Consider the following 27694-nt stretch of genomic DNA (forward strand, 5'->3'; position numbering starts at 1 on the left):
ATTGGGAATTGTCCCCTCCTCTTCTATTTTTTTAATTTAGTTTGTGAAGGACTGGTATTAATTTTTGCCTGGAAACATTTAAGGGTAAGTATTAAGTTGGATGGAAGGTCCAGAACACAGCAGAGAGGCTGGCGCTAGAGACTCAGACTGAGGGGAGAGAAGACAGTGGGCCAGACTTGCTAAGAAGTGAACCTGGTAGAGGAAGCCCAAGTCAGGCAGATAAGATTGTGCAGGAGAGCAAGCAGAGATGTCAGGTTAAGAAAGAGGGTTCTTTCTGCAGAGGAGACTAAGAGGGCACAACCAGGGCCCTGGGAGGAGGACCAAGACAGCCGCCACAGGAAGGGAGCACTGGCACCTGGGTTACTGCTCCCAAGCACAAAGAGCACGGGAACTTGGCAGCAAGAAGTCCAGAGCCCTTCAAGGAAGTGGTAAGGGTGGAGCCAGTGTGCTATGGTTGAGGCAGGATGAGGAAGTGGAGACCCTCAAGCCCCTGTTTTCCTGAAGGAGGAAAGGTTTCCTCTTACAGGGCCTTTTTTGAGAATGAGATTTAACCTGAGTCCCCAGCGGAGCCAGGCAGCAGGTCCCTCCCAGCACAAGAGGGGCTGCTTGGGCTAATCCTGGAATCCCAGGATGCAAACGTTTCTGTGTTTCTGCTAGGAAAGTGAAGGCCCCAGGCACTGGAAGGACTACAAGAAGGCACTCAGCTGGGGATTCTAGCTCTGCGGGTAGCGTCTATTCTGGGAGGTTCTGTCCCTCAGGAAGTGTGGCTGCTGGTTGGTGATGTAACAAGGGAAACCTGGTGTGAGGCAAGGAGCCTCGGAAAGCTCATGGGGGAGATTAAGGCTTTGGCTCAGCCCAAACGAGGCCAGCCCTGAAGCTGAGCCGCTCCTGCACCTTCTCCAACAGAGGTCAGAACCCTGCCAGACCACCGGACAGGTTGGGTCGGGGAGATCAAGGATTCCCCATGCCTCCTCCCCCCGCAGCCTAGCTTCTCCACCCCTCCAACCCCCCGCACCCCCCGAGGGCTCTCCAGCCTCCTTAGCCAGTTTCACTGCAGAAGAAGCAAGGTAGGTAGAGGCACAGTTGGGAGCTCCCTGGAGGGAGGCCTGGCAGACAACAGGGGGAGGGCTGGGGGGAGGTCGGCCTCAGGCCAGCCCGAGCTTACGCAGGTGACTTGGCTTTGGAGAACACAGCTGTTTGGGGGGAAGACCTTAAGGAGCTGCCCTGTTCTGAGCTCTCATCCCTGGGGCGGGGGTGGGGTCCTCTCACAACTCACCCTCCTCCAGCAAGAGCCCACTTGGGGTTGCACCTGTGACCTTCGTTCCTGTTGTCCCACGTGGGGAGGGGGCAGACCTGGTGAGCAGGGCCACACCCAGCCACACCCAGCCACACCCCATGGGCCTATTCACTGAGCGTCTGGCTCAGGCAGTGCTGCCTGGACCAGCTGTTCCTTCCAGCTCCCTGTCCCCACCTTGTCCCTAGATGCTTGGCCCTGCTCTGTGCTTTCCCAGGGGACTCAACCACAGCAGACAGCAGGGATGCCACGCACCCGGCCCTGGACCCTGGGTTCAGCCTGTGACCCGGTCCTTCTGGGCCAGGCATTTCCCCTTTGGCAGGACAGAGGAGAGACGTGACCTGCCCCAGAAACATCAGGTGCCATTCAGACCAAGATAAAGAGATTCAGCGCGTTTATTCAGCGTGGAGTCAGCAGGTGGGGCCGGTAAGAGGCTCAGGGTTTCCACTCGATGACTTTGACGGCGATCTGGGCTGCCCGCTGCACAGCCACGCTGGTGTCCTCCTCGAGGGCCCGGAAGGTGGGAACGTGGGACTGCAGGAGCTTGCGGCCCTCGGGGGCCTCGGCCAGCATGGTGAGGACCTTGATGGCATTGAGGCGCGCCTTGCTCAAGGATGAGTGCAGTAGCTCCAGCAGCGGACGGATGGCCTCCGTGTCCAGGGCCGCGTACTTCCCTGCAGGGCACCAACACCAGGCGTTCCTGGGGGGGTCCCTGCCCACCTCCCTCGCCCCCCAGCCCTCCCAACGCAGGCTCCACACCCTCCCTGCCCCTAGCCTGGGCCCCGCAAGCTCCCCAGCCAGCTTCTCCCCAACCACCAGGTACCTGCCCCGCAACCCAGTCCTCTCAAGGCAGCATGAGGGGTCTTTTGAAAAGTAAAATCCAATCGAATGAGAAGGGGAGACGCCCCTCCTTAATCCTTACTTGCTGCCCACCCCCTCACCCGCTGAAATGCCACGCTGCCGCCCCCTGCCCCCAACCCTCCTACACCGAGCACTCTGCTCTTTGCTGCCAGACCGTCCAGCCCCTTTTGCCCTGCTAGCTCCCCTCGCAGAGGATGCTCTGCCCCCGTACTGTGCCCACCGTCTCCCCCAGGTCACTCTTCACTCTGCCGCCCCTGCCAACCTCAGACAGCAGAGGCTGAGACGTCTGGGTCCCCATCGCCCAGCACAGAGCCTGGCCTGTGGCAGGGGCTCAGGGCTCCTCAGCTGGAGCGCTAGCTCAGGGAAGTGACCTCACCTCCCCCAAATTCCCATGTTGTCCGGGCCCCATGAGAGCCCCCAGCCCTCCAAGTACTCCTACAGGAAGCCCAGGTAAGACACTGACTGCACTGAGGACGCCCGCGAGATCCACGCTCATGGGGAGCCCCACACTGGGGGTCGGCACCCTGACTGCACGATCAGTCAGAAGGGGGCTGTGGACTCTGGGAAGGCCCCAACCTCTCCCCGTGGTGTGTCTCAGATTTCACCATCAGGACGAACTGGGGAGTGGCAGGGAGTCCCAGCTCTGGGGGGATCTGCAGACTGCTGATTGAGAATCAGAGGCCCAGGTAGTTCTCCGTGGATCAGCAAGGAAGCTCAGGGCATGGGGCTGGCCCAGGCAAGGGAAGGTCAGACAGCTTTCAGAGGTCCTGCGGGGACCCTAACCTCCAGGTGGGGAAACCAGCCCAGGCCCTTCCTACGGCCCAGGTCGGGTGACTGAGCATGGAAGCCTAGCTGCTGGGAGTCCGCATGGGGGAGGTAGCCTTACGCTCCTATGCGACCCCTCCACACTGAGAAAAGTAACATTGATCAAGAAACACAGCAGAAGCAAGGGCTCCGGTGTTTGCTTAGACCTCAGCATAACGGACTCATGGGTGGCAAACGAATCAATCCCAGAATTTCGGCTCACAAGAGGCCTGGGTCAGATGCGGGAATTCCAAAACCAGGGAACAGAGGGAATAACAGGGAGGGGCCCCAGGTGGTGGGCCCTCTGTGGCCTGGAAGGAGAGGGTGGAGCCTGGGACCAGGAGAGGCAGTACTCAGCTTGCTAGGGGGCTGCGGTGACCCCCCCACCCCATAAGCACCGACGCCCAGCCAGCAGGCAGCCTCACCTTTGGTGGTCACTGTGACGTACATGAGGGCCCCAGCTGCACTGGCCTGCACCTCCTCTTCCTTGTCCTTCAGCAGGTGCACCAGGATGGGGATGACGTCGTGCTGCCACACCTGGTTCTTGCCCTCCAGGGAGATGCTGGGCCAGAGAGGGGCAGCTGGGTGGCTGCACTTGGAGGAAGAGGGGGACAGGGCCCAGGACCACCCCAGGGGGACACCAGGGGAAAGGACTTGTGTTGAGACCATCCCTGGTGGCCAGGCCAGGGTGCAGAGGGGCACTGGTGTGAGGTGTGGGTCCCACCCCGACACTCAAGACAACCTGGGAGCACGGCCTGGGGCCACAGAAGGCCAGACCCGGGAGCCAGGGGTGGTGAAATGAAGGGAGGTGGCCACAGCTAAAGCAGCTCTGAGGCTCTGTGATCATCAGGCTCCAGGCCGGGATTTAGACTGTGATCACAGTGACACTGGGTCACTAGTGACTAGACGCCCGCAGCTCCACGTCCTGACCTGTGAAGGGAGCCACCACCTTCCTCGGAGGAGGTCTAAGTGTGCAGATGGAACCTCCTGTGCTTGCCTTCCTCATGGGAGGGGGACAGCCCTCTCGTTTTTGCCGGGAGTGGGGGCTTCCTGGGACACAGGACTGTCAGGACTAAACCCAGGCCTGGGCAGGCAGGTGCCCCAGTGGAGTGCTCCCCCTCCCCCAGGGCACAAGCAGGTGAGGGGAAGCAGGGGCCTGGGGCACCACTCCTGTCCTCCCCGCTCCGTCCCTTGTCCCCAACCAGTCCTCACCTGACTGCGATTAGTGCTTGGGCTGCTTTGCTGCGGATGTTGCTGTTGGCGCTCAGGAGCTTCTCCTTCAGGAAGGGCACCACCCAGCTGGCCAGTGCGTCAGTGGCGTCCTCCATCAGGCAGGCAGCCAGCGTGTCCAGGAGGAGCTCCTGGATCCCTTCCTCCTCACTCTGCAGCTTCCACACCAGCGAGGGGATCAGGCTGCTGTTGACAATGCCCTTGGCCCCTGCAGGACAGGAACGGGCGCTGAGGGTGGGCCAGTGGGCCACCCCCCACCTGTCACCTGTGCTGGAAGCCAGAGGGCTGGCAAGGGGGTGGTATTTGACAAGATAAATTGCAAATCCCCCCCTCCCGCTGCCAGGCAGGGGGCCCGAGCAGCCAGCATGTGACCGTGGGTGACAAGCTGGGGTGAGAACCACGAGGACCCCAAAGGTCCAGCCTTTGGTCACCTGTTACTGGGGGCACCAGCCTGAAACAGCGGCCTGAGAAGCAGCAGCCACCTCTGCAGGGCCCAGGCACACGGGGAGCCTCCCTCCCCCGCCAGCCATGGTGCAGCAGAGAGAAGGATGAGGGACCCATCAATCCCCTCCTTCCCATCTGCAACATCTCTGTGATGCTGGAGCCGCAGATCAGCCTGGCCAGCCGTGGGGACAGGAAGAAAGCTTGCAGTGGGGTCTGAAGTAGAAGATTTAGAGTCAACAGGCCGGCATCTTACGTAAAAAGAGCTGTGCCCCCAACCACAGTTGGTGGGCAATCCACAGAGTCTGGCCAAGGGGTCTAAAGGCACCTGGTGGCGCTCAGGGAGGGGGTTCCACGTGGCACAGCTGGGAGAAAATGCAGCGAGCCACCCCCCTTCCACTGTCAACGGTTCTGCCTCACTCCTTCCAGCCTCTACTCCCACCTGGGGAGTCAGTACATGGCTGGCTGCCCAGAGGAGACCCCAGAGATGGCCCAGGCGGCAGCCCAAGGGTGCTCACCAGTGCCCAGAACTGCTGGCAGAGCGGCCACCACAGGAAGAGAGTGGGCACCAGGGAGGGCGGCCCTTCCCTGCCGCTCTAGGTGTCACTACTGCCTGACAGCCCACCCTCTCCCCGGCCTCCCCAGCAGCCCAGGCTGCCCACCGTGAAGCCGTCCACAGCCCCCATGGAGGTGCCACCAGTGGACACCTCTGTCTTCTGCCTCCCCAGCTCAACTGTCTAATTTACTCCAGAGAGACAAGTAAACAGGTTCATTAGCCTAAAGGTCTCTGAGTGCCAATTAGCACCAGGGACTTCCTCTTTGAAGACACCACCCAGCCTTCCACCCTCACTCCCCAAGGACATCAAATGGCAGGTGCCTGGGGTTAGGGGGTGGAGAGGCAGGGTAGCATGTCCAGAGGCTCCAGTGCCCCCGGCCAGCTTCTCACTGGGGTGTCGGGTGGAGCCACTAGCTCTGTCCATTTGTTCTCAGGGTTCTCACAACACAGGAAAAGCAGTTTCCTGCTGCTTCAAGAGTACTGGGCTTTTTAAGATTTAATATACACAGATTTTTTTAAAAAGGCTAGGTTGGACTCCTAAATGCATCCAGCTATGTGATCTTAGACAAGTTACTTACCCTCTCTGAACCTGGTTTCCTCATTATTAATACAAGCCCACCTGGTAGGGGGTTGTGCAGTATCAGTGGAGTAGGGGGTGGGAAAGTGCTCTGTGTAAGGGACTGTCACCACGTGCCCAGACACCCAGGCCTGGCACAGCGAGAGTCTCCCACATGCCACCAACAATGAGTTCCAGCTGCAGGCAAGCCTGTGGTTGGGGGTGAGGGCTGAGGAGCAGGATACAGAGATAAAAGCTGCACACGTAGATGAGGAATTCCAGGTCCTAGGGGCTCTGGATGTGCCCTGCAGGAACACCTGTCAGTGGTCCCGAAGCCACCTCTCCTGGGGGCCTGAGGCCTCTCTCCCCTTCAGCCCTGCCCTCCGGCCGGGCCACCACCAGACAGCACATCTGGGCCTCCTGCTCCGGCTCCAGTTCCGGCTCAGGCACCTGCCCCCAGGCTACCTGCCTGCCCCGGCCACAGTCTCGCTCTGCCACGACCTGGACGGCCACTCTCCAGCTCACAGGGCAGAGGTGACAATATGACCTTCCAAGAAGGACTGTGCTGACCGATGGAGGGATAATGTTCCTGACAGAGGGCCATCTGAGCAAAGGCAGGGGGTGAGGGATTTGTGCATTGTCAGTCAGGGCTCGATGGTGGCCTCACTTGTACCCGGGTCTGGGCTTCCCGGGAAAGCCCAGGGAAATGTGCTGCTGTGGGAGCAACAGGATGGGCACAGGCTGGGGGGAGGGCAGAGGGAGGGAGTCAAGGCCGGAAGTTGGAGGTGATCACCTCCACTGCTCCCCCGATTGGTGAGGAAACCAAAGCCCAGAGGGGCATCTCTAGTGCCCAAGGTCTCACAGTAGATGGGGAGAGGCCAGGCCTTCAGCCGCCCGGGTTTTTCTTTCCAAGGCATTCGTCCTGGGCCTCTGCTCCTAGAAATGCTGAGCACCGGGACCCAGTTCATTTTGAGACAGAGGGAGATTAAAAATAAAACGCGTGCCGGGTGTGCCTCTCTGCTCGTTCACTTTGCTTCTTTTCAGCTAAAAGGAGAGTCGCAGGCCTGGCTATTTATAATTAACCCAGATCTGCAAAGCCTTGTTCTAGTTGGGGTGGGGTGGTGCACAGACCCCCAAAAAGAAACAAATCAGAGAAACCCACCAGGCCCCCAACAGCCTGAGACCCGGCTGGCAGGGTTGGGGTGAGCAGGACAGGTGGGGCATGGAGAAGAGCCGGCCAGGAGGGGGCACCCTCGGGCAGTGGGGAGACCAGTGGGAGAGTCTCCGGGGACCAGTCTTTACTGCCTAGGTTGACACATGTAGATGAAGAATTCCAGGTCCTAGGGGCTCTGGATGTGCAGGAAGGGAGGCCTGGGGGAGCCGGGCCTTGTGGGGCAGAGCGGCAACAGTAGGAGGACCGAGTGTGCTCGGGGAGGGCCCAGACTGGCGTGGCTACTGGGCCAGGATGGGCTGGTTGATGGGCCACAAAGCTCAGCTGGGATTGAGGGTCACTATGCCCCTGGAGTGGAACCCCTGGGGTTGAGGTTTGGCCACTTCCTGGGAGCCACCTCAAAGGGCCCCTCCTTGGCCAGCTCTCCCTGCTGGTTGGTGAGGTGCTGGGTGGCCTCAATCACCAGAGCCCCCTTCCCCTTTCTTCCTCGGAGCCGAGCTGTGGTCTCCCGGTCCCGTTCTCCTGGCAAGTGAGGACTCAGCCCTGGGAGCACACATCCGCGTCTGGTGCCCGGGCCCCACCGTGCCTTGTCTCAACCCACCTGCCCAGCTTTAGCCTCGTGTGTCCCCCACTGACCCCACCCACCCCCGTGCCTGCCTTTGCTCGTGGGGAACCCTCGCTGTCCTCAGCTTACTTGGCCCCTCAATAGCACGTGACATGCTGACCATGTTTTCCTCCCGAGATACTTCCCCCCGCTGTGGCCCTGGGACCTCAGCTCCCCGCTTCCACCTCTCTGGCTGCTCCTCCATGTGCTTAGCAAGCACCCCCTCCCTCCGGCGTCCCCCACAACGTGGTCCTTGGCCCCCACCATCCCCCCTTTCCCCTCCACCAGGGGCAGCTCCTCTCAGGCTGCAGACACCACACAGCCATCCACTGACGCCAGGTTGCCCGGCCATCCCCCGGCCTAGGCTGAACTCAGCCTCATGGACTGACTTCTCCACTTTCTTATTTTCTCTGGGCTGTCTAGCTGACATTTTTACTTGATTCTGCATTTAGAATGACGCACCCTGTGGGACCAGGCTTACTGTAAATAAACATGAAACAAAATCTTGCCATCCTCCTTCTCGAATTTAAAAAGCTAGTCTTCAAACTCTCCAGTGGTTCTTAGGCCGACGCCCCAATCCTACACAAGGGCCACCAGCCCGCTGCGACTGTTCCCTGCCTCACCCCAGCCTGGCCTTGTGGCATCCTCACAGCTCTGGCCGCACTGGTCCTCTGGGTTCGTCCAAGCCTCACACTCCTTCATGCGCAGCGTCTTCCCCACTGTGGAACGTGCTTCCTCCCGCCCCAGGTCATGGGCCACCTCCATCCTGCTCCCCCTGCCACAGAGGCCTGATGGGTCTCCCCCTCCAGGCTTCACACAACCATCATGGGGGTACTATCTTGCAGAGGGTCTAGCAGGCAGGCTTGGGTCTGTCTAAAGGCTAGGACTGTGCCGAGCGCAGAGGAGGTCGTCAGTAAATGCTTGCTGGTTGAAGGCTTACAATCCCCTGCTTGACCCTGGGGGAGCTCTCACTTCCAGGGTCAGGGGAGGGGGCAGCAGCCAGCCCTGTTGGGTCCCTCCGTGGGCTAGCCCCTCATCTCACACCTGGACTGCTGTGCGGGGTCTTCCCATGCTTGCAGCTAGGTTTGCCCCTGCAAACAGCTCACTTCTGACCTCTGGTCCCCCAGTTGCCCTCACCATCTCTGAACATGTGTCAACATGCATCTCCTGTCGGAATCACCCTCTAGGGACCATCTATTGTTATATTTGTCTCCTTTTGATAGAAGAGGGAACTGAGGCTCATCCAGGTGAAATAACTCACCCAAGGGTATACTCTCATCCAGCTGAAATAACTCACCCTCAGGGCAGGGCCTGTGCCTGTCTCCTTCCTGCTACCACGGCCATTGGCCTCTGAGTGGACCTCTGGGCAGAGGCCCAGCCTGACCCAGCCTGGCAGTGTGGAGGATGCACACAAAGCAGCCCCCGATAGTCGGCCACTTTCCACTGGTCCTCAGGGGCAACCCCGAGCCAGCATGTACCAGGTCTAGTCTAGATCCGCCTCAAGATGCCCATCACCAACATCTGTCCTGTCTCTGACCATTTAGGCAGCACCTTCACAGGTGCGCAACCTCGCTGGGGGATGTAGTGCAACGGTCTCCATTTCACAGCAGAGGAAACACTCTCAGAGAGGTTAGGGGATGACATTGAGATGCCAGTGTCCAGCTGGCAGAGCTGGTCCCTGCCTTCTGACCACAGGCCTGGCCCTATCTCCCCCTGCCAACGGTCCGTTCCAGTGCTTCTGCCCACCAGTGGGGTGATCCTAGTAATAGGACCATGGAGGTGTACGGTGATAGGTAAGTGTTAGCGGGGAGCATCTGCATTTACCTGGATGCTCTGGGGTGCACAGAGCTTCAGGTTACAGTGATGGAAAGGACAGAGTGGCACTAATGTCTTGGTTCTGGCCTGAGTCTTTAACACACAGGAGTGAGGGGCTCCTGGTTCTGAGGCCCACAGATTGGCTCCCCCTGAAATTGAAAGCAGAAGTTGGCAGGCGCCCTTTGGTGCATTTTGCTGAGCACCAGTGCCTTCTGTGAGCTTCCCAAAGGCGCCCATGGGACCCTAGCCTCAACTGAGCTGGCTCCCTCCCGCCTCTCTGGTCTGGGGGGCCGCTCCTGGGCCCCCCTCCTGTCCTCCCTTCTAAGGCAACCTTCCGTGGCCAGGATTGCCAGGGACCCTGAAGAGCCCTTACCCGCTGCAGGCGCGAGCAGCAAAGATGACTAATGCCCCCTCCCATCGCTGCAAAACGTCACCGGCGTAAACCTTTAGGATTTGTACAGCCCTTTCACATTTCCTAGCCTACTGTCGCGACAACTCAGGGAAGCAGGTGCCACTAGCCCCACTTTGCAAACAGGCTCATTAGAGGTCAGTCCGTTGTCCAAGGTCGCGGAGCTCAGAAAGGGCAGACAGGGTTCGAATTTGGGCCGGGAAGACGGGCGGGGCCGGGGCCATCCACTGCTCTCCGGCTCGGCGTCCCGCGGGGTGGGCGCCCGGCCTCGGCTCAGCGGGATTGCAGGGACCCCGGTGCCGGCGGCGGTGGCAGCAGCTGCCGGACCGCGGCACGCGCGGAGCCGCGGCTCCGCCCCTTCCCGTCGTCATTGGTCCGCGGGCGCGTCCGTCAGCCGCTCGCGCCCAATGGGCGGCGGGCCGGCGCTCTTGGCGGGGCTGTGGCGCCCTGAGCGTGGACTCCGGCGGACGCGCGGCTCCCCGCCCGCGGTTGGCCCGGCAACGCGCTGCGCTCGCGGCTCCGCCCCCTGCCGGCGGCGCGGCGCGGGGCGGGCGGACCCGCGGGCGGCGGCGCGGGCGGCGCGGGAGAGCGGGCGGAGGGAGCCAGGCCGGCGGAGCGTGTGCGCCGCCCGCGGCCCGGTCACGTCCCCGCGCGGGCGCCGCCGCCCGCGTCGTGCGGAACGAGGGCGCCCCGGCCCGCGCTCGCAGCCCCGCCCCGCGCCGCCGGAGCAGCTCGACCACGCACCGCGCCGCGACCCGGAGGTGAGTGAGCGGCCCCGCGGCCGGGGCGCGCGGCGGACCTGGGGACCGGGGGCGCGGCCGGGAGCCCACCCGCCCGCACCGAACCCCGCCCGGGCCTTTGTGCCGGGGCCCCGCCCGGGCGGGGGGCGCCAGGCGCGACGGCCGGGATGCGGGCCAGGTGGGGGCGGCGCGGCGGGGGTGCCCGCGCGATGGGCAGGGGCGCCGCGGGCAGGCAGGTGCTGGGAGGGGCGCCCGGGCCCAGGAGGGCGGACAGGGGCCCAGGGCAGCCGCTGGTGCGGGGCCGGGCCGGCGACCTGCGGGAGAGGCGCCCGGCGGGGTCTCCCGGGGGACGGCGGGAGCGTCGGCGCGTGGCCTGTGCTGAAACGGAGGCGAGGGCCCCGGAGGCCTGGGCCCGGGGACGCACGGCTCGCTGTTTTCGATCACCGCTCTTGGAGCGAGCAGGTTCCTCGGAGGCATTTAGAGCGAGAGGCGAGTATCGACCCGCTGCGATTGTGATAGGTTCCCGGCTCGTTATTTTTTCCCTTAAAAGGCGGTGGGGGCTTGGGGTGGGGTGGGGGGAGGGCCTCGGGCCGGGGCTCAGCGTCCTGCCGGGGACCCGAGGGGCTCTGGCTTCAGGGCGGCGCTGAGCCTCTCTGGGCGTTGGTGGCAGGATTCTGCTGAGGCCGAGAATTGGGGTTCTTGGTGACCAGAGAAGAGGATGGGAAGGCGGCGCCCAGGCCAGGGAGTCCGTGTCTGGGGATGGAGGGACCCGCCTGGGGGGAAATCTGCTGGTCTGGGGAGGCAGCTGTCCCCTGACCGCCCCTTTCTGCCCAAGTGATCTCCCTGCCCTGGGGATCGAGTCCCTCTGCCTTCTGCTCAGTCTGGAGAAGGCTCCTTGGCCAAATTCAATTAAGCAAATGTTTACTGAGCAGTTGCTCCCCCGGGGCCTGGTGCTGGGGTGGGAGTGAACTGGCCCTGCCCTCCTGGGACTGACTCACCACCCCCACGGGGGAGAATCATCTCTGCTCAGAGAACCCAGTCCTGAAGGTGGGTGTCGGGGCCCCGAGTGGGGCCGGGGTCAGACGGGCCTGTGGGCAAAGTGACATTTGAACTGGAGCTTGAAGGACATAGTCACAGTTGGGGTGGGCATTGCAGGCAGAGGGGAGAACGTGGACGGAGGCACAGAGAGGGCGCTCAGGCAGTCCAGTCTGGCAGGGGCACAGGAGGTCAGGCGAGAAAGGGCGGAGGCTGCCCAGGGCTGGGGCCGCTGGGGGAAATGGATGACCCTGGTACCTGCTTCAGTGGTGGCCGCAGCCTCCTCACCTGTGCAAAGAGCAGCTCCATGACCCAGAACCGAGTGGGCCTGGAGAAGAGCCGGGAAGACCCCGAGGGCTGCTCGCAGCCTAGGACTGCCCTTGCAGGCAGGGCCAGGGTCCTGGGTAACCAACCCCTGGCCTCCTTCCTGGCCAGCATGGAGGATGATGTTGAGCTGGTGGCTCTGTCCCTTTGGGGCGTGGACGTTCGTGAGCAGTAACCGTGGAGACGTGGGAGTCTCTGTGCAGCGGCTGATGGCGAGGGAGGGCCTAGCCATGCCCGGATGCAGTGGTGCGCCTTCAGCATTCCCCGTGCTTCAGGGTCGATGGACAAGACGCTGGCATCTGGCTTAAAGCTCTTGTGTGTTGTACCAGATACTGATTTTCTGAGATGGGAGGTGAATAAAACAGTCCCTCCCCCTCGGAAGGCTGGTGTTACCTTCTGCTGTAGATCTGCTCGCTTGCCCGCTGCCGGGGAGGTTTTTCCCTCTGAAGGGACTGTTTGTCACTCATCTGTGCAGCATGCCCCCTCCCTGACCCACCCCCAGCCACACACTGGCTTCTGGCTGAGGCCCAGCTTGCTGCAAGGAGAGCAGGGCCCCTGCCTGCCCTCGTGAGGGTGCGTGCTTAGCACGATGGAGCTGCCTTGCTCCATGCTGTCGCCCGGCCCCTTTCTGGGGGCCTGCCATGAGACTCCAGATTTGGGACACGGGGAATGAATTCCCCGTTCTGTCCCCAGCTCCTCAGCTCTTCTGTCTCCTGGAGTCCCAGGAGGAGAAGCACCCTGACTGGTTCTCAGGAGCTTCTAGGGCAATTCCAGGAACTTCTGTGTAAGCAGGAGGACTTGACAAGGCTGCCCAGGGCCCCTGCAGGGAGGCCGGTGGGATGCAGGGGCGAACGGCAGGGAAGGCTGGCCTCAGACTCAGGGTGTGGCCCCAGTGGCCTCAACCCAGCTGCGTGGCTGTCTCATGTGCACATGGGATGACTGAGTGCCGCACTTTCCCCGCTGGTCATGAGGACAAGGGAGCCCTAACTGCCCTGTGCTGGCCCTCTGAAGACCCAAAATTCTGTGCGGTTGTAGGGTATTCTCCCTGCTGCCGACTGTGGCTGGGCTTGCAGGAACCCTGGAGGAGGCAGATTAGCACACTGCACTCTCAGGAAGGAAACCCGGGCTAACTGAGCCCCAGGGGCAGTCCTGTGGGCTGGCAGGGCAGAGGGCACAGGGAAGTGGACAGAGGCATCAGGGTAGACGCTGAGAGTCAGCCCAGGTAGGAGCCCAGAGCGGTGGCCTGACAGCTTGTGCAGATTCCGGGGCGGTGGAGGCGGGGAGCCCCAGTGGAGGCGGCGGAAGACCTGGGTCACGCCTGGCCCTGCTCCCCCCTCCGCCCAGCCCCATCCTCTATAAGCCTCCTCATCCTCACCACAAACAGAGCCAAGAGTGCCCTGCCCATCCCCGCACAGTCCTCCCCACATCCACGCTGGCAGGGGAGGCGCCTCCCAGGAGCGAACTGACAGGGACTAACTCACAGGGACCATCTGGATCCTTGGGCTCGCGGGGGAGCCAAGGGAACAGAACCTCACCCGTTTGCTCGGCTCAGCCGTTCGTTCCTTTGGCTGATCTTTACCAGCACCTGCAAGGGCTAGGGCCGTGTCCGGCGCAGGGACACGACGGGGCAGGGCACTCAGCACCCACTCCCATGGCGCTCCATGAGACCCGGAAGGCTGACAAACACCCGAGTAGCTGAATGCCAGGCAGGACAAAGGCCGTGAAGAGCCTAAAGCAGAAGGGGGTGGGGGTCCTGTGTGGAGGGGCCGTTGGCGCGGCACCATGGAGAGGCCATGGGTGAGTTGTGAGACCAGCGGAAGAGCACCAGGAGGGAGGATGGCAGGTGCAGAGGCCCTGAGGCCAATGCACTTCTGCAGCTGGAGACCACCCTGCCCCCCAAGGTCAGGTGGCTGGAGCCCAGGATGGGGGGGGCGGGGCTGTGGAGCAGGTCAGGTAGGATTATGCTTTTAAAAGACCCGTCTGGCAGATGGTATGGGGGCCGCTACAGCATTCGGGGTGAGGGGCTGCTGACCCAGTGGGGTGGGAGCAGGAGCGGTACTGAGAAGTGGTCGGATGCAGGATTTAGCTTAACAAGGACCTGCTGATGCAGAAGAGGAAAGGACTGCTCTGGAAGGACAGAGTTGGCCTTGGCGAGGAGGAAGACTCAGACGCATCGCGAGAGGTGTGGAATTGGGAGTTGGGTTAGACCCAGGTGGACATGGGCATACATGGCAGTCAGAGGGGAGAGTCAGGCTGGAGCTGGAGACCTGGAGTCCCCCCACCAAGAGTTGGGGGACAGGGGCCGGCAAGGTCACTCAGGGATCGAGGGCAGGTGGGACCAGAAGGGGCAGAGCCAGGCCTCGGGCCCCACGGCTCAGAGCTGTGAGATTCCAGGGGCCGCACAGGAGGGTGTTCCTGGGAGGGTGGGTCCCCTGCAGTAGGCCTGGGGTGCATGGGGGCTAAGCAACATGGGCAGGACTGGCTACACAATTTGGGGGTCCCTTGTTAAAAATGATTAAGCATTTCAGGACAGTGACAGCAGAGTGTCAGGCTGGGCATGGCGCGCGTGTGCACGCCCGGGAAGGCCAGTTGTGGTGGTCGTGGTTGCTGCCAGGACAGTGCCCCGGGCTGGCGACCACTTTGCCCTTCACCTGCCTCCCATGGGCGGGTGGGCTGTGTCAGGCACTTGGGTCCATGGGGGCTGCACCCTGGCCTCTGTGAGCGGCGCTTCTCCCTCTCTGTCCGTGGACCCCCAGCCTCCGTCCCTCGGGCAGGAGACACAGCCAGCTGGTAGAGGGCTGGGCAGCCTGTTGGCAGGAGCGGGTGCATGTGGCGGGTGGCCTCACACACAATGGCTTCCTTGAGTTCGTCTCTTTTCCGAAGGAACCTGCTACATCACAGAGTTTTGAGTTATTTGCTTCTAAATTAAGGTATAACTCTCTTTTAGAGATGTCCCCGGAGAATCCATCAGAAAGTGCTAAGGAGTGAGGCTGTTAAAATCTGCGGTGCGGTGCTGGGGGTGGGGTGGGGGGAAGTGGTTGCAGACTGTCGAGCCCAGCGCACCCTCCAGCAGCTGCTGACCAGCACGCACCCTCCCCAGGCTCCCCCCGCCCCCACCTCTATTGGCCATGCGGTGGCAGTCAGAGCCCAGCTGCAGAAGGAGCCCCTGCCTCGCTGAGCCCCCTGCCCTGGGAGTGGTGGCGGTCAGGTCATGGCGTTGGGTGGAGGGGAGCAGCCGCATGTGTTGTGTCCCCCAGAGCCCCTGGGTAGGCACTTGGGGAGGGCAGCAACACTCACTTTCTCCTCTCACAGCCAGTTCCGCCAAGAAGGGGCCTATTTTTACTTCGGTTTTCTCCTCTCGGTGGAGGAGACTGGGACCTGGGGAGGTGGGGTGGCTCCTGCGTGGGCACCGGCCGCCCGGGCCCCGGGTGGGTGTCCAGGGACCCTGAGGGCTTCTCAGCAGCCCAGGTGGCCCCCACTTCCTGCAGGCAGCCTGCCTCTGTCTACCCCAGGGTCCCCAGCGGTCCAGGAGGGCTGACTGGTGGAGCTGCTGTGCTGGAGGCCGGTGTGGCGCTGGGGCCAGTGCTAAGGTTCTGGCCATGGCCTTGTCCTTTCCACTGGGAGGACTGGATCATCACAGCTGCTCTTTCTTCTCACCAGCGGCTCTCAGGCAGGGTCCACACACAACTTGGGGTGTCCAGGAGGAGGCTATCAGGCCTCCTAATTCTGTTTTCCCGTTGGGGGCCTCTGTCCGGAACAGCGCCTGTGTCCACACCTGCACAGATCTGTGCCCCTTCCTGCACGTACCCCAGTGTAACCGCTGCCTGTTTTCTTTGTCTGTGCTTATTCTCCCTCTCTCTCCTGGACCTGAACATAAGCTCTGTGAGGTCAACACCTTCCTCTGCTGTTCATCACTGAGAATCTGGCCCCCAGAGCCCGGCCTAGCCCTCAGCAGGGAGCCAGGAAATGGCTGTCAAAGGGGGCCACGCACGTGGCAGGTGAGCAGGCCTCCTGGCGGCTGCAGCCCTCACGTGGGAGAACTGTGGCTCCAGCCCAGTCCTCTGCTCCCGCGAGGTGTGCCTGCCGCTTGACGAGCACAAACCACGCGCAGGTGGACAACCACTGGCCGGGCGCCCATCGGGCCCGACTGGTTGGTTCGCTCACAAGCCAGAGGCAGGCAGGCTGCCCAGCTTCTCACGCTGCCATCACAGGCCCAGGTCCCCCCACCGAGGGTCAGACGCCTCCAGCTGACACTGGTCCCTCAGTGATGCCATGTAACTCGGTGAGGCCCTAGTCAGTCTGGGAGATTTGCAGTCATGACATTTAGAGTCGCGTCCATGGGAAAGTGTCCTCGGAAGGCGAGGGGAGATCCTGGTGGTGGGAAAGGACCATGGCGCTCACAGTGACCACATGATGATCAAGTGGCCTTTCCAGACAGCCCTTGTGCTCCAGGATGAGCTCAGCAGAGAGCTCGGTGAAGGGCAAAGAACACTGAATGGGAAGCCGGGAGACCTGGGCCTAGTCCCAGCTCCACCTGCAGTGTAGACACGGTGAATCCTCTTCAGTCTGGGCCTCTGTATCCTCACCTTCAGATCAGGCTGGGTTGAGGGTGCAGGTAGTCTTCATTTCTTACTCCAGCTCTGGAGGGGCTGCCCAAAGCAGTGTTGAGAAGGATTCTGAGGCTGTGTGGTGGCTCAGAGGAAAGTGGTCGTGGTTGATTAGTGGTGTCTGCAGTGGTACAGGAAGCGGGATTTAGCCGTTCTTGCCAGGGGCTGCTCGAGCCCACCCACCGTGCCCTCCCTCCTGCCCAGCAGCTCCAGCTCGTCCTCCTACCCGTGGCAGCCTCTCTGTACCCTGATTGAGTGAATGAGCAGGTGACTGAACCTCGTGCTCAGCTCTGCTTGGCCTAGAGCCCTGAGAAGCCTGCCTGGAGCCGGGAGACCAGGTAACCCCTGGTCGTGCTAACCGGTGCTAACGTGCTAACCGGTGTGGTTCCAGCTCCAGGTGTTGTAGGAGTGGGGACAGTGCAGGAGGAAGGGGTGGGTGTTGGGCAGGGCCGTGGTGTGAGTCCCAGCCTCCCAAGGATGGGTCACCAGGCTTCACCAGAGATGAAGATGAGAAAAGGCTCCAAGCTGCCAGGAGGGGCCCCTGAAGACCCTGTCAAGGACTTGACACCTGCAGCACTCACCCTGGCTCCAGCAGGCCCTCGTGACCCCAGCTAGTGTTGTGCACGCACCCCCCCCGGCCCCGTCCCGTCCCTGCCCTGCCACTGTGCCAGCGAGGCTGTGGGCGGGGCAGGGCAGTGTGGAAGGGGCCGGACTAGGGAAGGAGCAGTCCCCACCTGAGGACCTTTCTCAGGTCGTCTACCTCTGTGCTGACCGACGCCTGGCCCTCACGCCTCCTCCCTGCCCCTGCATGGCACATCCTCTGTGACCCCAGCTGTCCCACTGTGTGGCCTCTGGCCTGCCCACCTGTCCCCTCTTGCTTCCTGTGGCCCCACAGAGAGACCACCACCGCCAGCCAGCCTGCTATCTGGCCCTCTTCAGTGCTTCTGGGTGCAGTGGCTCTGTCCCTGAGCTGGGCCTTCCTCCAGCGTGGTCGCCCCCTTCACCCGCTCCGTTACCTCTGATATGCTGTGCAAACATATTTCTCGATAAAATGCTGGGAAGAAAAATAATTAGAGCGTTGCCTCCATTATCCAATTTCTGATTAATCAAACTCTCTTTGTCCTCGGCCAAAATCTGTTCATTTCCCTTAAACAATGGGCCAGTGCCAGGCATCGATTTCCTCTGTGTTAACACCACGCACGCATGCACATCCCCGGCCCTGCCCCTGCCCCGCGGCGGGGAGGAGGGAGGCACAGACGGGGCCGCCCTGAGCCCCCAGCACCACCCTCTGCCTCCAGGAAGCTCCACGACCTCGACGCACCCATTATCCCAGCTCCAGCTCCCTAGCTGGGCTCAGCCCCACGCGGCCTTGGTCTCCAGGTGCATTAGTCTTGTTGCTGGTGGTTCTGGGCTCTCCTGAGGCAGGAGATGTAGGGATGAAGGGCCGGTGCCGAGTGATGGAGGGTGTGGCTGCTGGGAACTGGGCAGAAGGGTGAGCTGCGGCCCCAGCTCTGGGGGAACCAGGACTTTGGGACGCGTCCCCTTCACTGGCACAGGACGGCTGGGGCTGGGCCAGGAGGCCAGGGATGGGGGCCTGGGCGTGTGAGGGGACCTCAGGGTGCGGATGGGGGCGTGCTTTCAATGGCAGCCGCAGGAACGCAGCGCTCATAGGCTCACCACATGGGGGGACACCCTGGGTGGGGGGCTCAGAAGCAGGGCAGAGTCAGGGTCGGTCCGGGCCACGCACCACCATGTCCATCGGGAGAAGGCCAAAAGGCCTTGCTAGAAGACTTCCCAGAAGTCCCCACTGGCCCCTCCCTGCCCTGAGTTGGCCCCTCCCTCACTCAGTACAAAGGGCTGGGGTGGATTTATCAGCACCTGCTTCCTGCCAGTTACTTCTGGGCCGTGGGACGCATTAGTGACAAACAGACCAGAGCCCCTGCCCCGTAAAGCCCCTGCCCCTTGGAGCCAGCGTCTGTAAGCATGATGGGGCGGGAAACGTGATAAACGAGTCATACAGCAGGTTAGAAAGCGACAGTGCTGTGTGTGTTTGGGGCGTCATAAATAGGATGGGCGGGGGGCCTCTGAGGGGACCCCTGAGCCGCTGGAGCGGATGCAGTGGCTCTCTGGACAGAGGATGTTCCCAGTGGAGGGAAGAGCCAGTGCAGAGGCCCTGAGCTGTCGGGACAGCACAGCAGGAGGTCTGGGGGTCAGGAGTGGGGAGTGGAGGGAGCATGAGGGCAGGTCACGGGGTCAGGGCTGGTCGCAGAGCCTCGGGGCCACAGAAGGACTTGGACTCGAGCTCTGAACTGAGATAGATGTCTGGCCTGCTGCAGGAAGGTTTTGAGCACAGGAGAGACTCTGCCTTGTGTTTTTACAGGGATCCCCCGTCCGCCCCGTCGGGAGGAGCAGGGTGTGGGGGCAGGGTGTGGGAGCAGGCAGTGGGATGGGTCGCTGGGGCAGTCCAGAGGAGGGGCTGAGGGTCGGGCTCCAGGCAGAGGCCCCCTGAGGTCAGGCCCAGCCCTGAGCTGAGGCCTTGGGCCTGTTAGGAAGGGGTGGGGAAACAGAGGGAGGTGTGCTGGGCCCACGCTGGCCAGTGCCCCCAGCTCCCCTTCCCACTGCCTGCTTACAAGAACTGCCCTTCCCTCCGAGTGGGGCAGCACTGATTTCATTCACGCTCCAGAGCTCCCCGTCCGTCAGGCCGAAGCGAGGCAAAGCGGTGGCAGAATCCACACCTTCGCCCGGTTCCCGATGGGGCTGTCCTGTGACCCAACCCCCTCAGCTCGCGTCCTCGACCAGTCACGTGCCTGAGAATCCCTGTCTCAGCCTCTGCTTCTCGAGAACCCCGTCCAGACAGGGTCAAGGCCACTGTGGGCTTGGACACTCCCGGGGGTGGCCTGTCTCAGAGGGGAGGACCGGGGCCAGCCGCTGAGAGTGACCTGGGGCAGCCGCCGGCCTCGAGAGGACCCACGGGGCTGGACAGTGTGCATGTTCTGGGCCCTTCCTCAGACCTGGGAGCGGGCTAGGCATCTGACTTTTTTGAGCCACGCTGGCCTGGAGACTGAGATCCTGCAGCCTGCAGGTCTGCGTGTGATTAGGAGGCTGGGGAAGGAGGCGGTGAGAAGGGCATGGAAGGAAAAGGGGCTGGACGGAGGCGGTGCTCACCTTCTAGGTGAGAAAAAACAGGAAAGGAGCTGTGAGGGAAGGGGGCTTATAGAGCCCTCGCCAGAGAGGGTCCCACCTGGGGGTGACCAGGCCGGGGGCTGGGATCATGGGGGGCCACGCACAGAGGCAGGGCATAGGAAAATCAGTCCCCACCCAGCCCGGGGGCCTGAGTGACGGTCAGCAGTTCCCTTGGCTGCGGAAACCTAGAGCCAGGCTCTTGGTGAGTGCACCTCCTTCCCCTTGAGTGTGGAGCCTTCCGGTGTTGTTTATTTATTTACTCCCGGCCTGGAGAAATCTCTGGCCTGGTTTCCTCCTGAGTCAGTGTTCCTCAGGCGATGCTATCACATCTCGTCTGTTCGGCCATGGTGGCTGTGGGCCGGAAGGCTGCACACATGGCTGGGGCGTCCAGAGCCACGGGACAGTGCGGGGCCAAGGGAAGGGCCTCTCCCGTCACCTGTAGTGGTCCTGAGGCCAAGGGGCTGCCTGGCCAGGGCAGAGCCAGTTGTTGGAGCCTGTCTGCTGCTGGGGGCGCTGCCCACCAGCCCCTGTCCTCCTCCCATCTGCTCGGACTCTGGCTCCAAAATAAGCAGGGAACAAGGAGGAGGCAAAGTAAGGGGGCTGCTTTTAAGGGGAGACCCACTGTGGGTCTGGCAGGCAGGCTGGGGTGTGTGGATAAGCTCACCTGGGGCCTGGTCCAGTGGGCTGGGGGGTGGCTGTCAGGGGTCCCCAAGTCAGCAGTGTGTCTGTTCCGTGTATCTTCCCGAGCACCTGCTCAGAGGGAGGTGGAGCTGGGGCCCTGGGGAGGGGGCACAGGGGTCGGGTGTGGCCGGGCAGGAGGAGCCAGCGCCTGAGGAAGGGCCGTCCTGGGTGAGGTCCGGTTCCACTGCCCAGTAGGGGCGCCAGACACTGGGCTCATGGTCACTCTGGGCGGGTGATAAGTCCAGCCGGTGCTGCAGTGGCCGGGGTCGCTCAGGAGGGAGGCTCTCGCTGGCCCCGGGGGGACGTTCTCAGCTGGGTGGCGGGGTGGGCAGGGCGCTGTGGGGGTGGGGGTAGGAGATGCAACCAGGGAGGCTGGCTTTGCCCAGAGGGCAGCTTCCGGGAGGGCGGCCTGTCCCTGGCCCCTTCCAGTGTTACTGGCATCAAAGTAAGCAGGGGTCATCTCCTCGGAGGGAAAGGTGTGGCTTTTTAGTCCAAAAGTACATGTTGTTGTATCAGAAACCATCAGAGCGTTTGGATTCTGCCGTGTGTGATGTCGGCCAGGCCCTCGAGCTGTAGGGTATGAGGGAGGCGTGGCCTGCGCTTGCTTTGTAGGCCTTTCCAGGGAAGCCCTGTGCCAGTATCCTCCCTGATGCCTGGATCCAGGCTGGTGATGCAACCCGTGCCCGCCTCCCGCCACCAGTGGCAGCTCCCTGGGAGAACAGGGGTCTCCAGGGTGGGCAGTTTCTGCCCTCTGGCCCCTGTGGGGAGGGTCCCTGCCAGGGCAACCATCTCTGAGCTGCTCCCTAGGGAACTGTGGGAGGGACGCTCCTGGGGTGGACCTGCCCTGAGCTGGGCCCAGGCCAGGCAGGCTCTCCCACTGCCCAGCCGAGGCCTTGGTCAGTGTCACCCCAGCTGTCCCCACCCTGGCCCATTCCCTTCCCCTACATGACTGGTGGCTTCTTGTCGTCTGTCTCCTCCAGCGTCACCTCCTTGGACCTCCCCCCATCCCACTAGTTGGCTGCCCACCACACACACCTTCTCCCCTTCTCCACGGCACTGCTCTTCACCAGTCCCCCCACCAGAACACAAGCCCCTTGGTGCCCAGACTCACCCCATGTCCCGGAGCGCAGAGCAGAGCCTGACATACAGGCTCGGTCCCCCGAGGGTACCGTGATGATCAGACAGGGCCCAGGGTTGACTGATGGCCTTCTGGGAGGGCCGGGGGGGCCCCGATGGGATGGAACTAGTGGATCAGGGGTGGAGCACTTTTCTGAGACAAGAGACGGCGTCTGTCCTGAGTGAGGCCGTGGGGTGCAGCGCTGACGCCACCGCCCAGGGGTCCCAGTGGGGAGGGGCTCAGGCCTGGGTATACTCTTCTGCATCCCAGGGGCCGGGCGGCCACCAAACCATGGAGGTGGCCTGAGGCCACAGCTGTGAGCAGCAGCCCCACCACCCTCCCCCAGCAAGGCAGCCTTTATTCTCTTTCTGTCCTTTTCCTTTAAGGGGAAAATACCAGTTTGGACCCTCCCCCCGCCCACCTTGATCCCGTGTTCAGGAGGAGCGGGGCCACAGCCTCCCTGGCAACACCCTGGCTGGCAGCTGCGACCCCACTTCTCTTCTGGGTTCCTACTGTCTGAGCTGTGACTCGGGCTTTCCGTTCAAAGCAGGAACACGAGGCCAGTTTTAAAGCACAGACGCCTAAGTGAAAACTCAAGTCAGTTTAAAGAAAACCACGGGGTAGATAACAGAGCAGGTGACCAGTGGTGCTGTGGGTGCCGGGGGGTCCTGGGGGTCAGAGGACCCATGGGCCCGAGCCCTGCAGGCCCTCGCAGGCAGCCCCGAGGAAGTTGCCCCCCTCCCCAAACCTCAGTTTCCACACCTGAGGTGCCATGCCCAGCTCTGGACACCCCGCAAGGCTGAGGCAGGGAGCCGTACTCTCAGGACAGAGGTGCAGGCCGCCCCCCCCGGGGGGGCCCCGGCGGTCGAGGGTGCAGCCAGGCCCTGTCCCTGGCCCCCCGGTGCCCAGCTCCCCCGGGACGGCCCCTCCCTGAGGCCCAGCCCTCAGCTGCCCTGAGTCCGAGGACACATGCAAATGGCCCTATGGGGTCTGCGGGCCCGGGCTGGCCGGGCAGGGGCTGTTGCGCCCAGAGGTAAAAGGCCTTTCGTGGGGCCGCAGCTTGAGTTCAGGCGGGTGGAGGCGGGGAGCAGAGGGGCGGGGGGTGGTCAGAAGCGCGCACGCAAAGGACACAGGCCTGTTGGGTGCCACGGGCGGGTCTAGGCCAGGCTCGAGAAGACCCAACGAGGGGCGCACAGGGACCCGGCACTTGGGCTCAAATGTCCACCGAAAGCCGAACTCTGGGCTCCAGCTCACCGGGTGCGCACGGGCAGTGGGAAACGGGTCCTTCTTAGGAGGGGAGGACACGGGTCAGCGGTGACGGCCCCAGGGAGGGAGCTGACGCGGGGATGGCAGTTCTGGAGGGCGGGGAGAGGGACCCACTCTTCAGAAGATGGAAACGACTTGGGTGGTTCAGGCCCAGGAGGCCAGTGACAGAGGCGTGTGCACAGGACATGGGCGTTGGGACTCAGGCAGGCCCCCCGCCCCAGGCCTCTACAGAAGGCTGCAGGGGCCCAGGAGCAGCTGCAGGTGGAGGGAGGACAGCGGTGCTGAGTCACAGCCCCACCCAGCTCCGCGGGGGCAAGGGGCAGGCTCTGGGGGTGGAAAGACCCAGGACCTCAGACAGCCCTGGTCCCCGCTCTGGCGCTGGGGACTCGCTGGCCAGGGCATCAGGTGGGTGTTCTCACTCGGCCTTGCTGGCCCTGTGACCTGGGCTGCCCTCTGCCCTGGGGTCCTCCCCCCATCCCCCGCATGGCTGGCCACCTGAGTGACCTCTGCTTGGGCCTCAAACGCCCCCTCTCAAGCACACCCTGATCTAGTGGCCCAGGGCTCAGCGTGGAGCAGGCTTTCCTTGGGGCGGGGAGGGTGTCTGGAGAGGGAGGGGCTGGGCCCGTCTCCCTCAGAGGAAGCGGGGACCTGTGAGGAGGGTGCCCCACCCGCTGGGTCCAGGCCTTCTCAGGCCAGTAAGCCGATAAGCCATCTTCTGTCCTTGGAGACCCTCTGGCTTAGCCCGGCTTGGGTGCAACACCTTAGGTGACCTTGACCCTGGGCTCCCTTTCTGCGTCGGGGGTGGGGGCAGGAGGAGCTGCTGAGAGCAAGGTCAGGGGCTGGCGTTCCACAGCCTTGCTCCGCCCCAGCTCCTGACACAGCTGCGAAGAGGGTTACAGCAGACCCGGGTGTCACGTGGTTGGAGCTCTGGGCCAGGCCGTGGTGGGGGGGCGTCCAGGGTACAGGGCGCCAGATATGCAAAGGCCCCAGAGAGGTGGCAGCAGCGTGTCCCCACCCCTGGCTCCAGGCCGTCACCAGATTCCGTGACATGAGACTTGAGAGGGCCGTGTCTGGGGAAGGGCAGTGTGACAGGAGGGCAAGTGGGCCTGCCAGGCAGTGAGCCAGGGTCCAGGGTTGGGGGTCGGGGACAGGGCAGGGAGGTTTTGAAGGGAAGTATCTGCCTGAGACCACAGGAAGGAGAGCAACTTTCAGCCACAGGGCTGCTGAGTGGGCTCTGGGTTTGGAGTCCTGCCCTCGCAGCCTTGGGGTCCACAGGCGGGTCAGTGAGTCCGGGAGGTCTATGAGGGGCTGTGATGGAGCTTGTCAAGACCCGCAGAGGACCCAGTTTCTCCCCACAGCTGCTGGAGAGCCCCCGTGGGTGCACGTGTGTAGACCGAGCCCGCCAGGGGCACACCTGCCGCTTCTCCCCAGCATCCCCTCTCCAAGAACAGCCCCGCTCCCGCCCTGGGGCCAGACCCTGGGGCGCCCTGAACCCAACCGCAGCCCTGTCCCCTGGACTGCTGCGTGCAGAGCCTTCCTGGTCCAGGGATGCTGTTCACACCCCAGACAACACAGCACTCATTACCCAAACCTTGGCTGGCTCCCACCTGACTCAGGGAAGAGGCCGGCCCCTCACTGTCAGCGCCAGCCCCCAGCATCTGTGCTGTCCCTCTGATGCCAGGCACGTCCCCATCTCAGGGCCTTTGCACCCGCAGTCCCGCTTTCCTCACCACCTCCTTCCCAGAGGCCGGCCCCGCAACCTGTGCAGCCTGCATCGACCCCCCCCGCCCCCACCCCACTCTCTGGAACTGGGCCCCTCCCTCACCACTGCTCACTTGCTACCTTTGGTCTGATGCCCACCCTTCTCCATCAAGGGTCTTCAGCAGTGCCCCCCGCTCCATCACCGCCAGCCGGCCCAATAAGTAACTGTGAGTGACAGAGCCCTGACTCCTCCACGTGCACCCCTGCTCCCCACATGCCATGTGCAGTGGCACAGACGTGCGTGTGCACCTCCCTACACACACGTACATGGACCTGCACACAGGCACTACCTAGACCAGTGTGTGCACACGTGTGCCGTCCTGCACACGGACACAGGCACGGATCTGCAGGCACATGACCACAACACGGATGTGCACCCGCGCCGTGGGCTCCTCCCGGCTGGCCCGCCCCCTCCTCTCTCCCTGTGCCTCTCTCGTCTGTCTTGTCTGTCTCGGTCCGGCCACCCTGCCTTCCTTCGGTTCCCCGGTCACGCCATGGCACCCCTGCCCCCGCCCCGAGTGCCCCTCCCTCCCCCACTCCTCAGTGATTTACAGCCAGACCCAGCAGCGCTGTGGTGGGGCGTCCTGGATGTCGGGACCTGGGGACTCATGAACAGTTACTGGCCAGGGAATGATGTGGTCGTCCTGCCCTTGGCCCTGTGCCTCTGGGCTGACTGGGGACGTCCTCAGGGGTCCAGGAAAGCCCAGTCAGACCCAAAGAGATTGAAATGGCAGGAGCCTCCGAGGGGGTGGGGCTGTCCTGAGGTCCCCCTGCTCACAGACCTCCCTCCCTGTGTCCGCGCACAGCCCCAGGCTCCACCACCCCATAGGTGGCAGTTGGCTCCCAGACTTGGCCCAACACGCACAGTCGCCCCCAGCCACGATTCCCATTTACTCCTCCATTGCCCTGTGGCTGCACTGGTCAAGGACCACGTGGCCAGCCCCACTTTTCTCATGGGTGTGTTAAAATACAAATAATAAAATTTACCATTTTAGCCATTTTTAAATGGTACAGTTTAGTGGCATTAAGTACATTCACGTCATTGTGCAACCATGACCACCATCATCTCCAGAACCTTTTCATCTTCCCAAACTGAGACTCTGACCCTATTAAGCAACAGCTCCCCAGCCCCTGGCACCACCTACCTTCTGTCCCTATGAACTTGACTGCGCTAAGGACCTTACGTAATTAGAATCCTACGGTATTTGTCCTTTTGTGCCAGGCCTGTTTCACTGAGCATAATGTCCCCAAGGCTCATCCATGTTGTGGCAGGTGTCAGAATTTCCTTCCTTTTTATGGCTGAATAACATTCCCTTGTATGTTTTTATCACATTTTGTTTGTCCATTTGTCTGTCAGTGGACACTTGAGTTGCTTCTGCTTCTTAGCTATGTGGATAATGCTGTTATGAACATGGGTGTGCAAAAATTGCTTTGAGACCCTGCTTTCAATTCTTTTGGGTATGTACCCAGAGGTGGAATTACTGGATCACGTGGTAGATCTGTTTTTGTTTTTGTGAGAAACCTCCATACTGTTTTCTGTAGTAGCTGCACCATTTTACCTTCCCACCAACAGTGCGCAAGGGTTCCAATTTCTTCATGTCTCATCAGTATTCACTGTTTTCTGGGATTTTTTCAGTAGTAGCTATCCTTATAGGTGTGAGGTGGTATCTTAGTGTGGTTTTGGTTTGCATTTCTCTAGTAATTAGTGATGAACATTTTTTCATGTTCTTATTGGCCATTCATGTATCTTCATTGGATAAATGTCCATTCAAGTCCTTTGCTCAGTTTTGAATCAGGTTGGGTTTTTTTGTTGAATTTTAGGAGTTGTCTCAGTATTCTAGATATTAATCCCTTATTAGGTAAACAATTTGCAGATGTTTTCTTCCATTCCGTGGATTGCCTCTTTACCTGCTGATACCGTCTTTTGGTGCACAAAAGTTTAAAATTTTCATGAAATCCAGTTTGTTTTTTCTTTTGTTGCCTGTACCTTTGGTGTCTTATCCAAGAAATCAATGCCAAACCCAGTGTCAGGTGGCTTTTGCCCTATGCTTTTTCCTAAGAGTCTTTACAGTATTAGGTCTTTGATCCATTTTAAGTTAATTTTTGTATGTGGTGTTTGGTAAGGGCCTCAGTCTGGTGGGAGAGACCAGAGAAGGGGCGGGCATGGTGGGGAGAGGTGGGGTGCCCGCTGGTGGGCCACGAGGGCCTGAGCTGGCCCGTGAGGAGCAGGCAGAGGTCCCATGCCAGAGCCAGGTGGAGGGGGGGCTCCCCAGGCTGCATGGGGTTGGGTGCGGGGGGTTGTGTGCGGCGCTTGCGAGGACGCGGCCGACGGTGCAGTCTGTTCAAGTGCAGCCCTGCACGGAGGCAGGGGACTGGCCCGCTGGATCCCATGCCGTGTCACCTGCCCGGGTTAAACTATGTTCCGAGAGAGGGGTCACCACAGGGAGACCCAGCACCCGGGGGCCTGCTTGTCTCTGGGGGCCCCAGACAATGGGAGAGACCTGCTCTCCTGGGTGACCTTTGTCCCTGTCGCTGATCAGCTGAGGGAGAATTGGCGGCTGCCTGTACCTGAGACTTTAAGACACAAAATTGAGAAAAATGGAAATGACAACATGCAGTTCCCCCAGTGTAGCCAGCATCGCCTTCAGGAGGCCGGGCACTGGGGACCCTGGGCAGATGCTGGGCTGGAGCTAGATGTCCGGGGCTGCCGGCCGAGGGCAGAGCCGGGTCATCAGCAGGGACCAGGGAGCAACCACTGGGTCCCTGTCGCACATACTTATGGTCCAGGGCAAGTCCCTGGTGGGACTCTTGTCTATAAACCTTTCTTATGACACAGTTCATGAGGGAAGTGTAGGAAACATGGTAAAATGCACAAATCCCTTGTAATTTCACAACATAGAGCTCATTGCTGCTTGGAAAATAACTTCGCAGACCTACCTCTACTCACACAGTACGTGCACGCACGTGTGTGTTGGGGGTCACATGCCTGTGGGTGCGTGTGCTGCCTGTGTCCTGTATGCATCGTCCTACGACACTCGCTCGAGAGCACCCACCCTGTGCCCGGAGGGGGGTCATCTCGGGGCTTCTGTTCTAAGCGTGATCACCATCCTTGCTGGGGCCGTGCTGAATGACCAGCCGTTTAGTCGCTGCTCTCAGCAGAGACGTCTCCTGGTACACCCCCCACCGTGGGCTGTGGGGCTGTGGGCGAAGCAGGAGACACTCAGCGCCCCAAGGCTGAA

General features: G+C 61.8%; 1 protein-coding gene across 1 annotated transcript in view; it reads right to left on the bottom strand.

Moving 5' to 3' along the window:
- Positions 1–1729: 1729 nt before the first annotated feature.
- Positions 1730–27694, bottom strand: part of RSPH14 (radial spoke head 14 homolog) — a gene marked incomplete at both ends in the record, with an annotated part of 61432 nt that continues 35467 nt past the window's right edge. Inside the window, 3 exons of the mRNA XM_079718088.1 lie at positions 1730–1968; positions 3385–3521; positions 4172–4397. Of these exons, the coding sequence (XP_079574214.1) occupies positions 1730–1968; positions 3385–3521; positions 4172–4397 (602 nt within the window). The remainder of the gene's footprint in view (positions 1969–3384; positions 3522–4171; positions 4398–27694) is intronic.

This window comes from Hyperoodon ampullatus (genome assembly GCF_949752795.1).
Source record: "Hyperoodon ampullatus genome assembly, chromosome: 13".
Taxonomy (NCBI): Eukaryota; Metazoa; Chordata; class Mammalia; order Artiodactyla; family Ziphiidae; genus Hyperoodon; species Hyperoodon ampullatus.